This window comes from Chiloscyllium plagiosum, unplaced genomic scaffold, assembly GCF_037043375.1.
Source record: "Chiloscyllium plagiosum isolate Xiang-an unplaced genomic scaffold, Cpla_swu_hap1 HiC_scaffold_24, whole genome shotgun sequence".
Classification (NCBI taxonomy): domain Eukaryota; kingdom Metazoa; phylum Chordata; class Chondrichthyes; order Orectolobiformes; family Hemiscylliidae; genus Chiloscyllium; species Chiloscyllium plagiosum.
Window position 1 is genome coordinate 60374421 of NW_028270162.1, and position 17742 is coordinate 60392162.

The 17742-nt window shown below is 47.7% G+C and overlaps 1 protein-coding gene across 2 annotated transcripts in view; it reads left to right on the forward strand.

Annotated features, from left to right (window-relative positions):
• The first annotated feature begins 5205 nt into the window (after positions 1-5205).
• Positions 5206-17742, forward strand: part of LOC122562431 (glutathione hydrolase 5 proenzyme-like) — a 121761-nt gene continuing 109224 nt past the window's right edge. Inside the window, exon 1 of one of the 2 annotated variants that reach the window (XM_088000241.1) lies at positions 5206-5777. In XM_088000241.1, coding sequence (XP_087856367.1) covers positions 5608-5777 — 170 coding nt within the window. In that variant the 5' untranslated portion in view covers positions 5206-5607. The remainder of the gene's footprint in view (positions 5778-17742) is intronic. The other variant, XM_088000240.1, reaches the window with a different exon arrangement.

Sequence of the window (17742 nt, forward strand, 5' to 3'; positions counted from 1 at the left end):
GTGCAACTTTTTCATGCAGAGGGTGGTACGTGTATGGAATGAGCAGCTAGAAGATGTGGTGGAGGCTGGTACAATGACAATGTTTAAAAGACATCTGGATGCCTTTTCTGAATCCAAATGGCTAGCTCTCCCTGTATTCTATGTAATCTAACTTTGCTAACCAGCCGACCATGAGGAAGCTTGTTGAATGCCTTTCTGAAGTCCATTTGGATCATGTGCACCACTCTCTGACTAGGAGCGATATGGGCCAAATGCTGGAAAATGGGATTAGATTTTTCTAGGATATCTGGTCAGCATGGATAAATTGGAAGGAAGGATCTGTTTCCGTGCTATATATCTCTATGACTCTATGTAGAGAGACAGAGATTGGGATCAGAGATATAAGCAGGTCATGAGAACTGGCAGGACTGAAAATGTGTTGCTGGAAAAGCGCAGCAGGTCAGGCAGCATCCAAGGAACAGGAGAATCGACGTTTCGGGCATAAGCCCTTCTTCAGGAATGACAATTCAATGACATGAAAGGGAGTTTGAGGAAGACTAGGACAATGTTGGATTCAGATAAAAGCTGGGATGGAACATTAGGAATTGTGATAGAGGTAGGGTTCAAGGCGTGAAAAGGCGAGTGAGGAAGTTTGAGACTTTGAACAGTATGTTGGAGGGAGGAGGATCAGGTGACTGGCACTGCTGAAGGGGTAACTACTGGTGATACAATGGGCAGCACAGAGAAGGTGAAGAGAAGTACAGAACTCAGCTATGAACTTACTCAGAGAAATCGATGCAAGGGATAATATTGACTGAAGTTAGCTCTGTAAGCTTGACATCAACCACTCTGCATTTTATGTCAGTCTGTAGTTGCATTAAGCCAGGCATATTGATTGTCATAGGATCCCACCTTTAAATTTCTCCCCCTGCAGTTAAGGCCCTCCATGGTTTTGCTGCTCCCCATCCCAACCACCTCATCCAGGCTGACGGCCTTCAGACTCTTCTGCATCCCATCTGGCTGGCCTCCTGGTAATTTCCACTCTCCTTTGGACCAGCAACAACAGGCATACCTTTACCTTCCCAAACATTCCCTCTTCCCTTAAAAGTAGCGTGTGTGAGAGAGAGAGAGGGGTTTAAAAAAGACATGGGGGCAATATTTTATACCCAGAGGATTGTTAGCGTGTGGAATGAACTTCGTGAGGAAGGGGTGGATGCGGGTACAGTTATAATGTTTAAAAGATATTTGGATAAGTACATGAATAGGAAATGTTTGGAGGGATATGGGACTAACATAGTTTGGTGTTATGTTCGTCATGAACTGTGGCCACCGAAGGCTCAGTATCCATGCTGTATGACTCTATGTCGATCAAGTGTTTGGTCACCTCTCCTGATACCATCCACTTGCACTCAGTTTAAGTGTTTATTTGATAATGTTCCTGTTGAGATCTCTTGAGATTATGTACTGAGATTAGAGCTGCTATATACATGTTACAGAAGAGGAGAGTTTGATAAGCACTTCATTACAAGTTTAACATTTACTCACTCCCAATGCTGAATGGCAGGAGTGCATATGAGCAACATGTGTGCACTGTGTGTGTTTTGCCCACTGTATGCACCACCCACTATGTACTATTTAGGGGGAGGTAAAAACCTAGTGGTACAATTGCTGGACTGTTACTCCAGCAACCCAGATAATGTTCTGGGTTCAAATCTCACCATGGCAGAACATAGAATCCTTACAATGCAGAAAGAGGCTGGATGGTCCATTGAGCCTGGACCATGTCTGCATTAAGTCTCACAATCCAAAGATGAGCAGGTTAGGACTGGCCATGCTAACTTGCCCATAGTGTTCAAAAAAGTGAAGGTTCGGAGGATTAGCCATGCAGGTTACAGGTATATGGGGATAGGGGCCTGGAGAGTCTTTGGAGCATCAGTGTGAACTTGAATGGCCAAATGGCCTGTTTCTACACTGTAGGATTCTATGATTCTATGTGCACTAGCTACTGAGTGTATCACCTATAGTGTCATGGATATACTGTGATCATAGGGCAGTTTCTCCCCTTGTTTGTTGCTTGTAGGTTCCCAGAATAGCAAAAAAGGTAAAAAGGGTAGAGTGCGCTCAGGCTGTGTGATGAACGGGGCTACTCAGGGGTAGGGCAAGGGTGGGAACCAGCAGCACACTGTTACTGAGGGAGAACGTGACGACTGCAGATGCTGGAGAGTCAGAGTCAAAACGTGTGGCGCTGGAAAAAGCACAGCAGGTCAGGCAGCATCTGAGGAGCAGGAGAGTCGACATTTCAGGCATAAGTCCTTCATCGGGAATGTGGGCGTTGTAAAGGTGGCTGAGAGATAAATAGGAGGGTGGGGGTAGGGCTGGGGGGAAGGTCGCTGGGAAGGTGATAGGTAGATGCAGGTGGGTGGGTGATAGTGGAGGGTGATAGGTCAGTAGCAAGGGTGGAGCAGATAGTTGGGCAGGAAGATGGATAGGTCAAGAGGGCAGTGCTGAGTTGGAGAGTTGGATCTGGGATGAGTTGGAGGGAGAGGAGACTAGGACATTTGTGAAGTCGATGTTGATGTCATGTGGTTGGAGGGTCCCTAGGTGTTTCAAGGACCGCAATATGCCCTCTCCCATGATCAACAATGCCCTCCAGTGCACCTCTGCCACTTTCCGCACCTCCACCCCTCCAACCGCAACATGGACAGAACCCCCCTGTTCCTCACCTTCCACTCCACCAACCTCTGGATGCAGTACGTCATCCTTCACCATTTCCACAGACTACAAACAGACTCCACCATCAGAGATATATTTCCTACCCACTCTACCTGCATTCCACAGAGACCATTCCCTCCGCGACTCCTTCATTAGGTCCACACCCACCCACCAACCTACCCTCCACTCCCAGCACTTTCCCCTGCCACCGCAGGAATTGTAAAACCTGTGCTCACACCTCCCAAGTGGACAGGATTGTTAAGAAAGTATATGGTGTTTTGGCTTTCATTAACAGGGGGAATTGAGTTTAAGAGCAGTGAGATCTTGTTGCAGATCTATAAAACTTTGGTTAGACCGCACATGGAATACTGTGTCCAGTTCTGGTCATAGGAAAGATGTGGATGCTTTGGAGAGGGTTCAGAGGAGGTTTACCAGGATGCTGCCTGGACTGGAGGGCTTATCTTACCAAGAGAGGTTGACTGAGCTCGGACTTTTTTCATTGGAAAAAAGGAAGAGAGGGGACCTAACTGAGGTGTACAAGCTAATGAGAGGCATAGATGGAGTTGATAGCCAGAGACTATTTCCCAGGGCAGAAATTGTTAACACGAGGGGTCATAGTTTTAAGCTGTTTGGCGGAAAGTATAAAAGGGATGTCAGAGGCGGGTTCTTTACACAGAGAGTTGTGAGAACATGGAATGCGTTGCTAGCAGCTGTTGTGGAAGCGAGGTCATTGGGGATATTTAAGAGACTGCTGGACATGCATATGGTCACAGAAATTTGAGGGTGCATACATTAGGGTTCATACATGAAGATCACTGGTCAGCACAACATCGTGAGCTGAAGGGCCTGTTCTGTGCTGTACAGTTCTATGCTCTATGTTCTACCTCCCTACTCACCTCCGTCCAAGGCCCCAAAGGATCTTTTCACATTCAGCAGAGATTTACCTGCACATCCACCCACCTCATCTACTGTGTCCGTTGCTCTCGATGTGTTCTGCTCTACATCGGAACATTTCAGAGAACATCTCTGGGGCACATGCACTAAACAACTCCACTGCCCTGTGGCCGACCACTTCAACTCCCCCTCCCACAGACAAGGATGTCCGGGATCTCCACTGCCAAATCCGAGCCACCCGATGCCTGGAGGAAGAACGCCTCATCTTCTGCCTTGGGACCCTCCAACCACACAGCTTCACCAGTTTCCAAATCTCCCCTCATCCCAGATCGAACCCTCCAACTCGGCACCACCCTCTTGAGCTGTTCTACCTCTTCACCTTCCTTCCCGCCTATCCACTCCACCCTCCACCAAACCTATCACTATCACCCCCACCTGCATCTACCTATCACCTTCCCAGCTACCCTCCCCTCAACCCATATCCCCACCTCACTCCCACACTCCTAACCCCCCATTCATCTCTCAGCCCCCTTCCCCGCACATTCCTGATGAAGGGCTTATGCCCGAAACATCGATTCCCCTGCTCCTCGGATACTGTCTGACCTGCTGTGCTTTTCCAGCACCACAATTTTTGAAAGTAAATGGGGGAGAACAGTTTTAAATCAGTCAACAATGAATACTAACTGAGAACCAGGTGGACCTAAACTTCTGAAATCCTTGAAACTGAATGGGGTATCTCGCACTGAAAGTCAAATTTGACTAGGAGCTACTATGATGGGGACAAATAGAGTGGTTACCACAGCAATGAACACTGTGTGTCAATCATTACATTGATGCAATTAAAAGTATTGTTACTTCCTGGTTAAAATATTCCCTAGAAATTTATTTGCTGTCACTCACATGCCGGAAGACAGCATGTTTCAGGTGATGTTTCTTATTTTGTGTAGTGGTGTGTGCCAGTTAATTTTGTTTAAAATTGTCACTAATTTTGCCTGTTGCTATGAGGGCAACTCCTCACCGTCTCCTTCTCCAGGGTAATTGCAGATGGGCAAAACATCTGGTCTCATTGATGGCACCCACATTTTGGTCAAAGAATAAACAGAAGTAGAGAGAGGAAACATTGAAGTAAGGTAATCTGGTGTTCAGGATGCACTGTGGGTCAGTGTGCCCAGTGGTGAGGGGGACCGGCAGAGTAGGTGTTGGGAAGATGTTTCCGTTAGCAGGAGAGACTAGAACTCAGGGATACAGCCTCAGAGTAAAGACGAGACCTTTTATAACGAAGATAAGGAGAAACATCTTCAGCCAGAGAATGGTGAATCTATGGAACTTATTCCCACATGAGGCTGTGGAGGCTTTGAGTGTATTTAAGATTGAGATAGATAGTTTCTTGAGTATCAAGGGGGTCAAGGGTTACGGGGAGAAAGCCAGACAATTGAGAAACGTATCAGCCATGATCGAATGGTGGAGCAGAGTGGATGGGCTGAATGGCCTAATTTCTGTTCATATGTCTTATGGTGGTATCAGGACTCTGAGCGAGTTAGGATGCAGGGAGCAGTGTCCCCTGTCTGTTAGAGGGAGAGCGCAATTAATTCGGAGAGAGGTGAGTGCTTGAGGAGACACGCTTTGATTTTGAGTCAACGTTAATGAGGCGACAGACTGGAAACCCCTCTGATGCCCCGGCACCCTCCTCAGTGCGGTAAGCAGCAGTGTGATTGGACTGTGCACAGTCGGTTCAGTGTAAGAAACACTGTGGAGCAATTACAGACTTGCAAGAATTGCGGCTCGCACCGGGAACAGATACGAGGAATATAGGGGCCAGAGAGACAGGAGGAGTTGGAGAGAGAGAGGGAACTCAGCGAGAGGCTGAGGGAAGTCTCCAGGGGAGAGGCTGAGACAAAGATAAGCAGGCACTGGAGAGACAAGGAGCCGGAGAGAGCAGGCAGCCTCTGACTGGAAGCTCAGCGGAGTGAATCTCCACCAGGGATTCGGCGTGAGGGACAGAGTGTCGGGGAGAGAGGGGGCATGAAGACCCGGAGGAGCTGCTGCTGCTGCTGCCTTGTGCTGCTGGTTGCGGCGGCGGTGGTGAGCATCGTCAGCCTGGTGTTGGTGTGGAGACCCCGGTGCTCCGGCCACAGCCTGTACCCACACGCTGCTGTGGCGGCGGACTCACACACATGCTCCGAGATCGGCAGGTAAGGGGCGCCCGGGGGGGGGGGGGGGGGGCAGCAAGATCCCAGCCCCCAGCCCCGGGGGGGGGGGGGCGCAGCAAGATCCCAGCCCCCAGCCCCGGGGGGGGCGCAGCAAGATCCCAGCCCCGGGGGGCGCGCAGCAAGATCCCAGCCCCCAGCCCCGGGGGGGGCGCAGCAAGATCCCAGCCCCCAGCCCGGGGCCGCGCAGCAAGATCCCAGCCCCCAGCCCCGGGGCCGCACAGCAAGATCCCAGCCCCCAGCCCCGGGGGGGGCGCAGCAAGATCCCAGCCCCCAGCCCCGGGGCCGCGCAGCAAGATCCCAGCCCCCAGCCCCGGGGACCGCACAGCAAGATCCCAGACCCGGGGGGGGGGGCGCAGCAAGATCCCAGCCCCCAGCCCCGGGGGGGCGCAGCAAGATCCCAGCCCTGGGGGGGGCGCAGCAAGATCCCAGCCCCCAGCCCCGGGGGGGGCGCAGCAAGATCCCAGCCCCCAGCCCCGGGGGGGCGCAGCAAGATCCCAGCCCCGGGGGGGGCGCGCAGCAAGATCCCAGACCCCAGCCCCGGGGGCCGCACAGCAAGATCCCAGCCCCCAGCCCCGGGGGCCGCACAGCAAGATCCCAGCCCCCAGCCCCGGGGGGGGCGCAGCAAGATCCCAGACCCCAGCCCGGGGCCGCGCAGCAAGATCCCAGCCCCCAGCCCCGGGGGCCGCACAGCAAGATCCCAGCCCCCAGCCCGGGGGCCGCGCAGCAAGATCCCAGCCCCGGGGGCCGCACAGCAAGATCCCAGCCTCCAGCCCCGGGGCCGCACAGCAAGATCCCAGCCCCCAGCCCGGGGGCCGCGCAGCAAGATCCCAGCCCCCAGCCCCGGGGGCCGCGCAGCAAGATCCCAGCCCCCAGCCCCGGGGGCCGCGCAGCAAGATCCCAGCCCCCAGCCCCGGGGCCGCACAGCAAGATCCCAGCCCCGGGGGCCGCACAGCAAGATCCCAGCCCCCAGCCCCGGGGGCCGCGCAGCAAGATCCCAGCCCCCAGCCCCGGGGGCCGCGCAGCAAGATCCCAGCCCCCAGCCCCGGGGCCGCACAGCAAGATCCCAGCCCCCAGCCCCGGGGGCGCGCAAGCAAGATCCCAGCCCCGGGGGCCGCACAGCAAGATCCCAGCCCCCAGCCCCGGGGCCGCACAGCAAGATCCCAGCCCCGGGGGCCGCACAGCAAGATCCCAGCCCCCAGCCCCGGGACCGCGCAGCAAGATCCCAGCCCCGGGGGCCGCACAGCAAGATCCCAGCCCCCAGCCCCGGGGGCCGCACAGCAAGATCCCAGCCCCCCAGCCCCGGGGGCCGCGCAGCAAGATCCCAGCCCCCAGCCCCGGGGCCGCACAGCAAGATCCCAGCCCCCAGCCCCGGGGGGCGCGCAGCAAGATCCCAGCCCCGGGGGCCGCACAGCAAGATCCCAGCCTCCAGCCCCGGGGCCGCACAGCAAGATCCCAGCCCCGGGGGCCGCACAGCAAGATCCCAGCCCCCAGCCCCGGGGGCCGCACAGCAAGATCCCAGCCCCGGGGGCGCGCAGCAAGATCCCAGCCCCGGGGGCCGCACAGCAAGATCCCAGCCCGGGGGGGCGCGCAGCTAGATCCCAGCCCCGGGGGGCGCGCAGCAAGATCCCAGCCCGGGGCCGCGCAGCAAGATCCCAGCCCCCAGCCCGGGGGGCGCGCAGCTAGATCCCAGCCCCGGGGCCCGCACAGCAAGATCCCAGCCCCCGGGGGCCGCACAGCAAGATCCCAGCCCCCAGCCCCGGGGGGCGCGCAGCAAGATCCCAGCCCGGGGCCGCGCAGCAAGATCCCAGCCCCCAGCCCCGGGGGGCCGCACAGCAAGATCCCAGCCCCCAGCCCCGGGGCCGCGCAGCAAGATCCCAGCCCCCAGCCCGGGGCCGCGCAGCAAGATCCCAGCCCCCAGCCCCGGGGGGCCGCACAGCAAGATCCCAGCCCCCGGGGCCGCACAGCAAGATCCCAGTCCCGGAGACCGTACAGCAAGATCCCATCCCCCAGCCCCGGGTCCGCATAGCAAGATCCCAGTCCCGGGTCCGCACAGTAAGATCCCAGCCCCGGAGACCGTACAGCAACATCCCATCCCCCCGCTACGGGTCCGCGCAGCAAGATCCCATTCCCCAGCACAGAGTCTGCAGAGCAAGATCCCATCCCTCCGCCCCCGGGACCGCACAGCAGGACTCCAGGCCCTCTGTTATTCACAGGAACCTGGCAAATAAGTCGAAGGACTTTCGAAAGTTTAAATAGACTGTGCTATGTCCCAAACACTATAAATCCAGGACAGAAGTAGTTTAAAGAGGTCATCTGCTTATAATTTATCAATCCTTGTCAGTTTTTGAGGCCCTGCCACATACATTTTGCCTGGAGACATGTTCTCATGGATATTGAGGGTTAGTTTGGGGCTGTGTAAGTTTGTGTATTGATGGCTGGTTGTGGATGTTCGATCAATGTTTTGGTGATGATGGCTTACGCAGTAAGGAAGGTCAAGTTCAGTTATGTGGGGACAGACACAGAGAATCCTCTAATACATGGACTTGCCAATTTTTGAACTTTTTGAGTGAACCTCAAAAAACGAGTCTTCAAGGTCAAACTAAATGCATTGGGAATAGTTAATTGACCCGAGTTCCAGGCTAAATGCAGACTGGAGGGGAGGGATCTTGTAAACTTCTGTACAAGGACACTGCCCAGCTTAATTCCTACTTCAGGTTGGCTGTTGGTCAGAGAGTCTGGATTTGTTTCAAGAAAATCACACAGAAGTGCTTTTTATAAGAGGTTTCCATGGTTGGTAACATTCAATAATTAAATTGGTATGGCGGTAATAAACAGTGGGATTCATTTCAATATGTTCAACAGAAATACATTCATTCATAAACAAAACATCTGCAAGAAAGACCTATCTGTGGTTTACAAACTAAGTTAAGGGTAGTATTCAATTCAGAAAAGAGGTTAAGAATGTTATAATAAATAGTGGAAAGCCCAAGGATTGAGAATGGTTTAGAAACCATTGGGAGTGGGGGAAGATATATTGAGAAACAAATTAATCTGAAATTTAAAAAGAGATCATAAGAGTTTTTACAAACAGTTATACAAATAGAAACAGCTGAATTAAATATTCCTTTCTCCAAAGCTGACACTGGTGGTAAGATCATGAGGAATAAGGACATGGCAGAGACATTACATAAGAACAAAGAGTAGGCCATTCAGCCCCTCAAGCTTGATACAATCATAGCTGATCTCGTCTCAGTCTCAACTCCACATTGCTGCCTACACTCCACAACCCAAAATCTGTTTCCTCTTTGGATTTACTCAATGTCCCAGCATCCACCACATCCCACAGATTCACCAGCCCTTGGGAAAAGTAGAATCATAAAAATGTACAGCACGGAAACAGACTCCTTGGTCCAACTGATCCATGCCGAGCAGATATCCCAACCAAATCTAGTTCCATTTGCCAGCAATTGGCCCGTATCCCTCCAAACCCTTCCTATTCATATACTCATCCAGATGCCTTTTAAATGTTGCAATTGTACCAGCCTCCACCACATCCTCTGGCAGCTCATTCCAAACACGCACCACCCTCTGTGTGAAAATGTTGCTCCTTAGGTCTCTTTTACTCTTTCCCCTCTCACCCTTAAACCTATGCCTTCTAGTTCTGGACTCTCCCACCCCAGAGAAAAGACTTCCTTTATTTATCCTATCCATGCCCCTCATTATTTTATAAACCCCTATAAGGTCACCCCTCAGCCTTCGATGCTCCAGGGAAAACAGCCCCAGCATTTCCCTATAGCTCAAATCCTCCAACCCTGGCAACATCCTTGTAAATCTTTTCTGAACCCTTTCAAGTTTCATAACTGCCTTCCGATAGGAAGGAGACCAGAATTGCATGCAACGTTCCAAAAGTGGCCTAATCAATGTCCTGTACAGCTGCAACATGACCTCCCAGCTCCTGTACTCAATACTCTGACCAATAAAGGAAAGCATCTTCTTCACTATCCTATCTACCTGTGACTTTACTTTCAAGGAGCTACGAACCTGCACTCCAAGGTCTCATTGTTCAGCACATTCCCTAGGACCTTACCATTAAATGTATAAGTCCTGCTAAGATTTGCTTTTCCAAAATGCAGCACCTCACATTTATCTAAATTAAACTCCATCTGCCACTCCTCAGCCCATTGGCCCATCTGATCAAGATATTACACTCTGAAGTAACCTTTGCTAACCATTACACCTCCAATTTTGTTGTCATCTGCAAACTTACTAACCTCCTATGTTCACATCCAAATCATTTATATAAATGATGAAAAGTAGAGGACCCAGCACCGATCTTGTGGCACTCCACTGGTCACAGGCCTCCAGTCTGAAAAACAACCCTCCACCACCACCCTCTGTGTTCTCCCTTTGAGCCAATTCTGTATCCAGTGTATTCCATGAGATCTAACCTTGCTAATCAGTCTCCCATGGGGAACCTTGTTGAACGCCTTACTGAAGTCCATATAGATTACATCCACTGCTCTGCCCTCATCAATCCTCTTTGTTACCTCTACAAAAAAACTTAATCAAGTTAGTGAGACACAGTCCCCCATGCACAAAGCCATGATGACTATCCCCAATCAGTCCTTTCCAAATACATAAATTCCATATACCTTGTCCCTCAGGATTCCCTCCAACAACTTGCCCATCACAGATGTCAGGCTCACTGGTCTATAGTTCCCTGGCTTTTCCTTATCATCTTTCTTAAATTGTGGCACCACGTTAGCCAACTTCCAGTCTTTTGGCAGTAATTTCCTCATATCTCTGTTTTAAAATTGCTACCCTTACCCTAAAACAATGGCCTCTCATTCTAGATTGTCCCACAGAAGGAAATATCCCTTCTATCTCGACTTTGCAAATCCCTTTTATAAATCATATATACTTCAATTAGATCTCCTCTCATTCTTCTAAACTCCTATGAGAATAATCCAAAGCTGCTCAATCTCTCCTCATAAGACAAATCCTTCATCTCTGGAATCAATCTGTTGAACCTCCTCTGAACTGCCTCCATCCTTAACTACATCCCTCCTTAAATAAGGGGATCAAAACTATACACTTCAGGTGTGGTTTCACTAATGCCTTGTACAGTTGCAGCAATGCTTCCCATTGAACAATTATTGTCTGTTTTCACAATAGCAGATATAAATTACATACCCCATTAGTTACACTCTGTTTCTGATAATAGTAGTGAGGGAAATACTATCTAATCTAATCTAATTGGCCATTTTAAATAATATCAGCAGAGACTTGCAGGAGAAAGGTAACAGGTTAAAGGCTTACAAGTAAGTCTGACATCAGTCGTCAGAAAAAAAATGTTAGAACAGATTTATTCCGGAAGGGATAATATACTTTGAAAGTCATTGGACAACGTAATTGTAGCTTGAAGAAAGAGAATTCCTACTTGACAAGCTTACTAGAGTTTTTGAGGGAGCAACTAGTAAGTTAAATAAAATAAACTAGATCTAGTTTATGTAAACTTTTCCAAAAGGAATCGATAAGGTGCACAGAAAAATCTAACAAGAAACATACCAATTCCTGGAGCTGGGGGCAATATCTTAGCACAGCTAGTCTTGGTTAGTGGACAGGAAGCAAAGAGTAGGCTTAAATGAGGCATTTTCAAGTTATCAGTCTTTGATTTGATTTGATTTGTTCTTGTCACATGTGCCTAAATACAATGAAAAGTTTTGTTTTGTAGCAGTAACATGCAAACACATAAAAAAAATCATGGGGTGGCTGGACAGAGCAAGGGATACAGCTGCAAAGAAGGTGCACAAAAAAGCCAGATCAATAATCAATTTGAAATTAGAGAGCTTCTATCCAGCAGTGTAATAACAAAAGGAAAGAAGCTGTTCTTGAACCTGATGGTACATACGTAGCTTTTGTATCTTCTGCCTGATGGATGAGGTTGGAAGAGATTATAACTAAGGTGGGGAGGGGTCTTTGATGATGTTGGCTGCCTTTCTGCAGCAACAACAAGTGTAGATGGAGTCAATAGTTGCGAGGTTGACTTGCGTAATGGTCTGGGCTGTGTTCACAACTTTCTGTAGTTTCTTATGCTCTTGGGTAGAGCAGTTGCTGTACCAAATGTCATGAGATCATTCCTGGGGCCTCAGCTAATAACAATCTACATTAGTAACTTGGATGAAGAGACTGAGAATAATGCACCTAAGCTTGCTGACGAGACAATGCTAGATGGGAAATGTGAGATGTGAGGACGATAAATAAAAACTGCACAGCAATATAGAGCGTTATGTGAGTAATCAGCAAGCCAGCAGATACTGTGGATATGTGAGACTATCCACTTTGGTTGTAAGAATAGAAAATGTAAAACTCTGAAATGTTTCAGAGGGACTTGTAGATTCACACAAGAAGTTCTTATTTTAAATAACATTCAGCTAATGCAAGCAATGAAGGCACATTTCATGTTGGTTTTTTTGCAATGGACTAAAAGACAAGAATAAAGAAAGTTTGCTACAATTGTACAGTTGAGATCAAAGTTTGCAGAATACTTTGCCAGGCAGGATACATGTGCCTTGAACACAATACACTGAAGGTTTTACTGTGCAATGGGTAAGTTCTCTTATGAGAGATTGAGCAAATTTGGCTCATATTCTCTGCGGTTTTGAAGACTAATAAGTGATCTCATTGAAATATATACAATGCTAAAGGAGCTTGACAAGAGCAAGAAATCGAGAACATGATCTCCAGATAAGGACTTTTCGAATACTGCATACAATTCCGGTTTCCCTGCTCGAGGAAGGATGCCATTAAACTGGAAAGGTTGCAGGAAAGATGGACAAGGATGTTGCTGGGACTGGAGGGTTTCAATTATCAGGAGAACAGGCTGGACTGGAGCATCGGATGCTGAGGGGTATCCATATAGAGGTTTATAAAATCATAAGGGCATAGATAAGGTGAAAAGCCAAGGTCTTTTCCCCAGGATAAGGGACACCAAAACTAGTGGCCGCAGGTTTAAGGTGAGAGGGGAAAGAATTAAAAAGAATCGGAAGGGCAACTTTTTTGCACAGAGGATGGTGCACATGTGGAATGAGCTACCAGAGGAAATGGTATGGGTGGATACAATTACAACATTTGAAAGACAGTTGGGCAGGTACATGAATAGGAAAGGCGTGGAGGGATATGGGCCAAATACAGGCAAAAACCAGGTCAGCATGGATGAGTTGGACTGGAAGATCTGTTTCCATGCTGTCAGACTCTATGACTCTAAGGACTGAAGTATTTTGGGCTAAGTTAAGGAGAAAGATTTTTACTCAAAGGATTGTGAATCAAACAGTGGTGTCAGGTGTGACATCCACAGAAATCGAGGTAGCGTTAGATTGAAAGTTGAGAAGCTGAGAAATAAATGTTTGTGCACCTACTCTTAAATGAAACAGAAAGTTACAATGCATTGGAATATTCTAGAATGTGAGGAATAGATAGTTTAACAGAAAGGGTAGGAGCATTGGTGGCAGGAGTTGTATAGTAGACTTTTGCAATGGAAATTGAGTGTGATGTTGTTAAGTTTTCTAAATAGGTTCTAAAAAGACCTTGACTCCTCAGAGTTGTGGATGTTGCATTGTTGAATATATATATATATTAAGACAAACAGATCTTTGGTCTCACAAAGTATGTGGGGATGTGGGGATCGGTGGGAGAATGGAGTTGATGTGGCAGATCAGCAGTGATCATGCTGGATAGTGGAACAAGCTCAGGAAGTAGTATAATCCTCTCCTGCTCGCTTTTCTCATGTTCCTGAGTAGTTAGTTTGGCCATTTAGGTGATGACAATTGAATATTAAAATGTTGTGCCAAACACATCAGTTGCCAGCTAAACATAGTAATCAATTAAAATCCAAATGAAGCTCAGCTCATCTCGTATATTGCTTCTTTAAGGGTGAAGCCATGCCCTGATATCTCGTTGGCATTTTTAACATACCTCATTGTAATGCTAGCAGAAGACGAAATCTGGAAATGCTATGTGACATCTGAGGAGAGAAATATTGCCTTAACCCAGCAATAATATGATTCTATGTCCCCTTATCTCTAGAAATTTGGATTTAAGCTTGCAGTCATTGTGAAACAGTATATTCGTGGAAAGCCCATATGTCCTGCTCATCTGGAGAGGATGAGCTGTGTACCTGGTGTTAAGTCATGGCATATCGAAGCAAAAGATGTACTGAGTGCTTGAAGAAATTTGGACAATTTATCAGCTCTTGCATAACTCTGTGTATGTCTTTAATGCTTCAAGGAATTAGATATAGCACTTAGTTACTCTGCATTGAGAACAAATCCCAGCCTTTGAAACCAGAGTGATTCCATTTTTTGGGCAAGAGGCTGTCTAACAGGCCAAATATTGTCGCATTTTGTTTACAAATGCCTCCGTGCCGTATCTTTGTCGAGATCTGTGTATGATTTCAAACTGTGTAGTTGTCCTTACTTTCAGATTTATTCTAAAGTTACATTGATGGATTTCCGCTCCAGTGTTACAGGGGCAAGTTTCCAGCATGGAATGCTAACTTCCCTTTCCTGTTGTGCATTTTCTATTATTTGTTGCAACTGTAGTCAGAGTAAGCTGACTCAACTCTTTAGATGTACAGAGATTGAGAGAAAATATCAGAAGATTGAGGAAACTAGTTCTTGGGCTTTCAGTTCAATGATTGGTCAACATTTTCTCCATATATTTGTCACAGCCAGTCTGAAAGTCTGGTGATGATTTCAGCGAGTTGTGTAGCAATTGGAGCTAATGGGATCAAAGGGAATGGGGGAAAAGCAGGAACAGGGGACTCAATTGGATGAACAGCCATGATCGTATTGAATGGTGGTGTCGGCTCAAAGGGCTGAATGACCTACTCCTGCTACTGTTTTCTATGTTAACATTTATAACCAGAGAGAATATTCGAATGTTGTAGGTATAAATTTTCCTTCAGGTGAAAGGACTTTTAATTGAGATATTAACACTGTGGCATTCTCCAGAAGGTGCAGCTTCGCCTGCCGAGTGATCCTAGAATGTTCGGTTTTGAATTTCGCTGTTGACAATACTGTGATTGTTTGTTTGATTCACTGTCATGTGTGTGGCAGTTATTAATATTGCACTCTCATTAAAGAAAGGATGTAGGAAAGTGGGATATCCTGTTTGAATTTTGAGCTACTTCCTGTGGCTTGTAACCAGATTTCCCTGCAGCAGCAGAGAGGCTGTGTGATAACACACGATGTGTGATAAAACACCAAAGGGATACTATGATCGTGGCTTTCAATGTGATATTTTTGTACACCACACACTGACAGCCACACATGTCTGTGCCCAATGAAAACATTCAGCCAGGATATGGGATTAATCAACTTTGTTTTGCCATGTATTGAATGGCCAAAACAAAATCTGTAACCATTGTTATTCTTCTCCTTCCTTGGATAAACTACCTCACTGTAGTCGAGAATAAAGGAGTGAGAAGGAGCCAAGAACGTTTCCAGCTCCGTCTGTGTGCTTCCAATGGACACTCTTTGGACTCCTGTTCACTTCCGCGTTCTACTTTTGTCCTAATCCTTCTTATGGGCTTTCAGTCTTACCTCTGTAATGGCTGTCTCTCGCTCTCTGCTGTATTTCCACACTTCTGCTTTCACTCTCTCTCTCTTTCTTTCCCTCTACAATGCCATGAATTCACAGACAGTGCTATGAAAAGCTGACACCACCATCTCACTGATTTCTGTCAGTAAATTCTTTATAGCATAATGAAGCCACATTTTCATGCAGCACTTTAATATCACGTGTATTATTTCAGAATATAAATTTAGTTGGGGCTCAATGATTATAAATCAATTTGGAGGGGTCCATTCCACCAAAATAGTTTGTGATCACAACATGGGAGCTTTATAAAGTCATGTTTGAGTCAAATAAGGAGATATTAGCATTGTCCACCAGTAACTTGGAGACAGTAAAGTTTTTAAGAAGCAGCTTTGATCAAAATGAAGAGGTTTAGAGATCAGCAGTTGAAGACATGTTAATCAATAGCAGAATGATAAACTTGGGGGTGCACAGGACACCTGAACTAAGACAGCACAGATATTTAAGCGGCATGTAGGGATGGATCTTGGGAGAGACAAGCTCATGGACAGGTTTGAAAACAAAGATGAGAATTATAGGATTGAGATGTTGTTTGACCGGATGTCAATGTCGGCCAGGTAGTACTGGACCAATGGGTAAATTAAAGAAAGTAAGAACACATAAATAGAAACAGGAGTGGACCATAGTTGAAAATGTGTTGCTGGAAAAGCACAGCAGGTCAGGCAGCATCCAAGGAACAGGAGAATCGCCGTTTTGGGCATGAGCCCTTCTTCAGGAGTGCCCACCAAACCTGCTTCATCATTCAGTACCATCATGGCTGACCTTTGGCTTCAGCTTCACTTCCCTGCCTGCTCCCTGTATAGAGATATCCCTTGATTTTCTGAGAGACCCTCTTTTGAGAGCCTCTAAGAATCTTCAAGGGTGAAATATTTTCGTCCAAACTGATTGTATCCCTACCCCCCTCCTGACGCTAGAAGCTCTGTGACTACCTGAGACTCTTCAGTGAGACACGGGTATGTTTTTAATGAGATTCCTCTCATGGTTTTAGTTTCTAGAGGGTATAGACTCAATTTACTCGTCCAGTTACAGCAGAACAGTTCCCAGCAACCAGCAAGGGAACCTTGAATACCTATCCTTGGTATGTAGACCACGGTGCAGATAGTATTCCAAGTGTGCTCCAAACAATCTCTCTACACCTCTATTCAATCCGCTTTACAATCAAGGTCAAAATACCTTTCCCCTTCCTATTTAAACTAGTGTTCTTTGTAAGAGTACTTCAAATCACCCTGTAATCAACATTTACAAGTTTCACACCTTTTCTAAAAAGGAACTTCTGCTTTTCTAAAGTGAATAACTTCATACTTTTTCACATTATGCTTCAACTGCACTCCCCTGTCACTGACTGAACCTGTCTACATCTCTTTGTGTCCTCCTTGCAACTTGCATTCCCTCCTCATTTTGTAACATCAAGGACAGGGCTGCGAGTTCAGAATTGGTGAGCTGGCCAGGAGTACACTGGAACAGTCCAAGGCAAGAGTGAAGGCTTCTGCAGCAGATGAGCTGACATAGGGGTGGAGTCAAGGTGACATTATGGTGGGGAGGGGGAGGGGGAGTGGAGTGGAAATAAATAGGTTTAATGACGGCATAAACATGTAATCTAAGTGAAGTATGTCACAGGTTGTGAACAGTTTAAGGGAGAGGGAGGGGTATTTCCTGAGGACAGGGAGCACTCCCACCATTATGGGTTGCAACAGTTCATGAAGAAGACTCCCTTTTATCGAACAGTAAAGATTAGGATGAGATTTGGTAGAGCTGATGAATAGTTTTGACAGTATATCTTGAGAGAAACTTTCCTTTTGGCCGAAGAGTTGACAAACAAAGAATGCCGATTAGCAACGCAAACAAAAGGGGCATGAGGAAACGTGTTTCCCCACAGTGAGTCGTGGTGATCTGGAATATGCTGCCTCACAGGAAAGCTAATAGAATAGATTTCAAAATAGAATTCAATAAAGTAACCTGATGGGGAAAGACTTGTAGGCCTGTACAGAAAGTCAAAGAGACGAACATTAATTGAATAGCTCTTTTCCAAGTTCCAAGCCTGACACAATGGGCCAAATGGTCTCTTTGTGCTGAATAATTCTATGATATGTTTATGCTTTTCGCACTTGGCAAGGACGTTATGGGGAACACTTCTGCCCTTCTTTAAATGAGCACCTTTGGATCTTAAGGAACAGCGCCTGAAACACAGACTGGGAGCAGGCATGCACCTTGAAGATGGGGATTTCTCTACTCTGCGCTGTTGGCAATGCTGCCCATGCTATATTAATAGTCGGGTGGCATGTGTGATCTG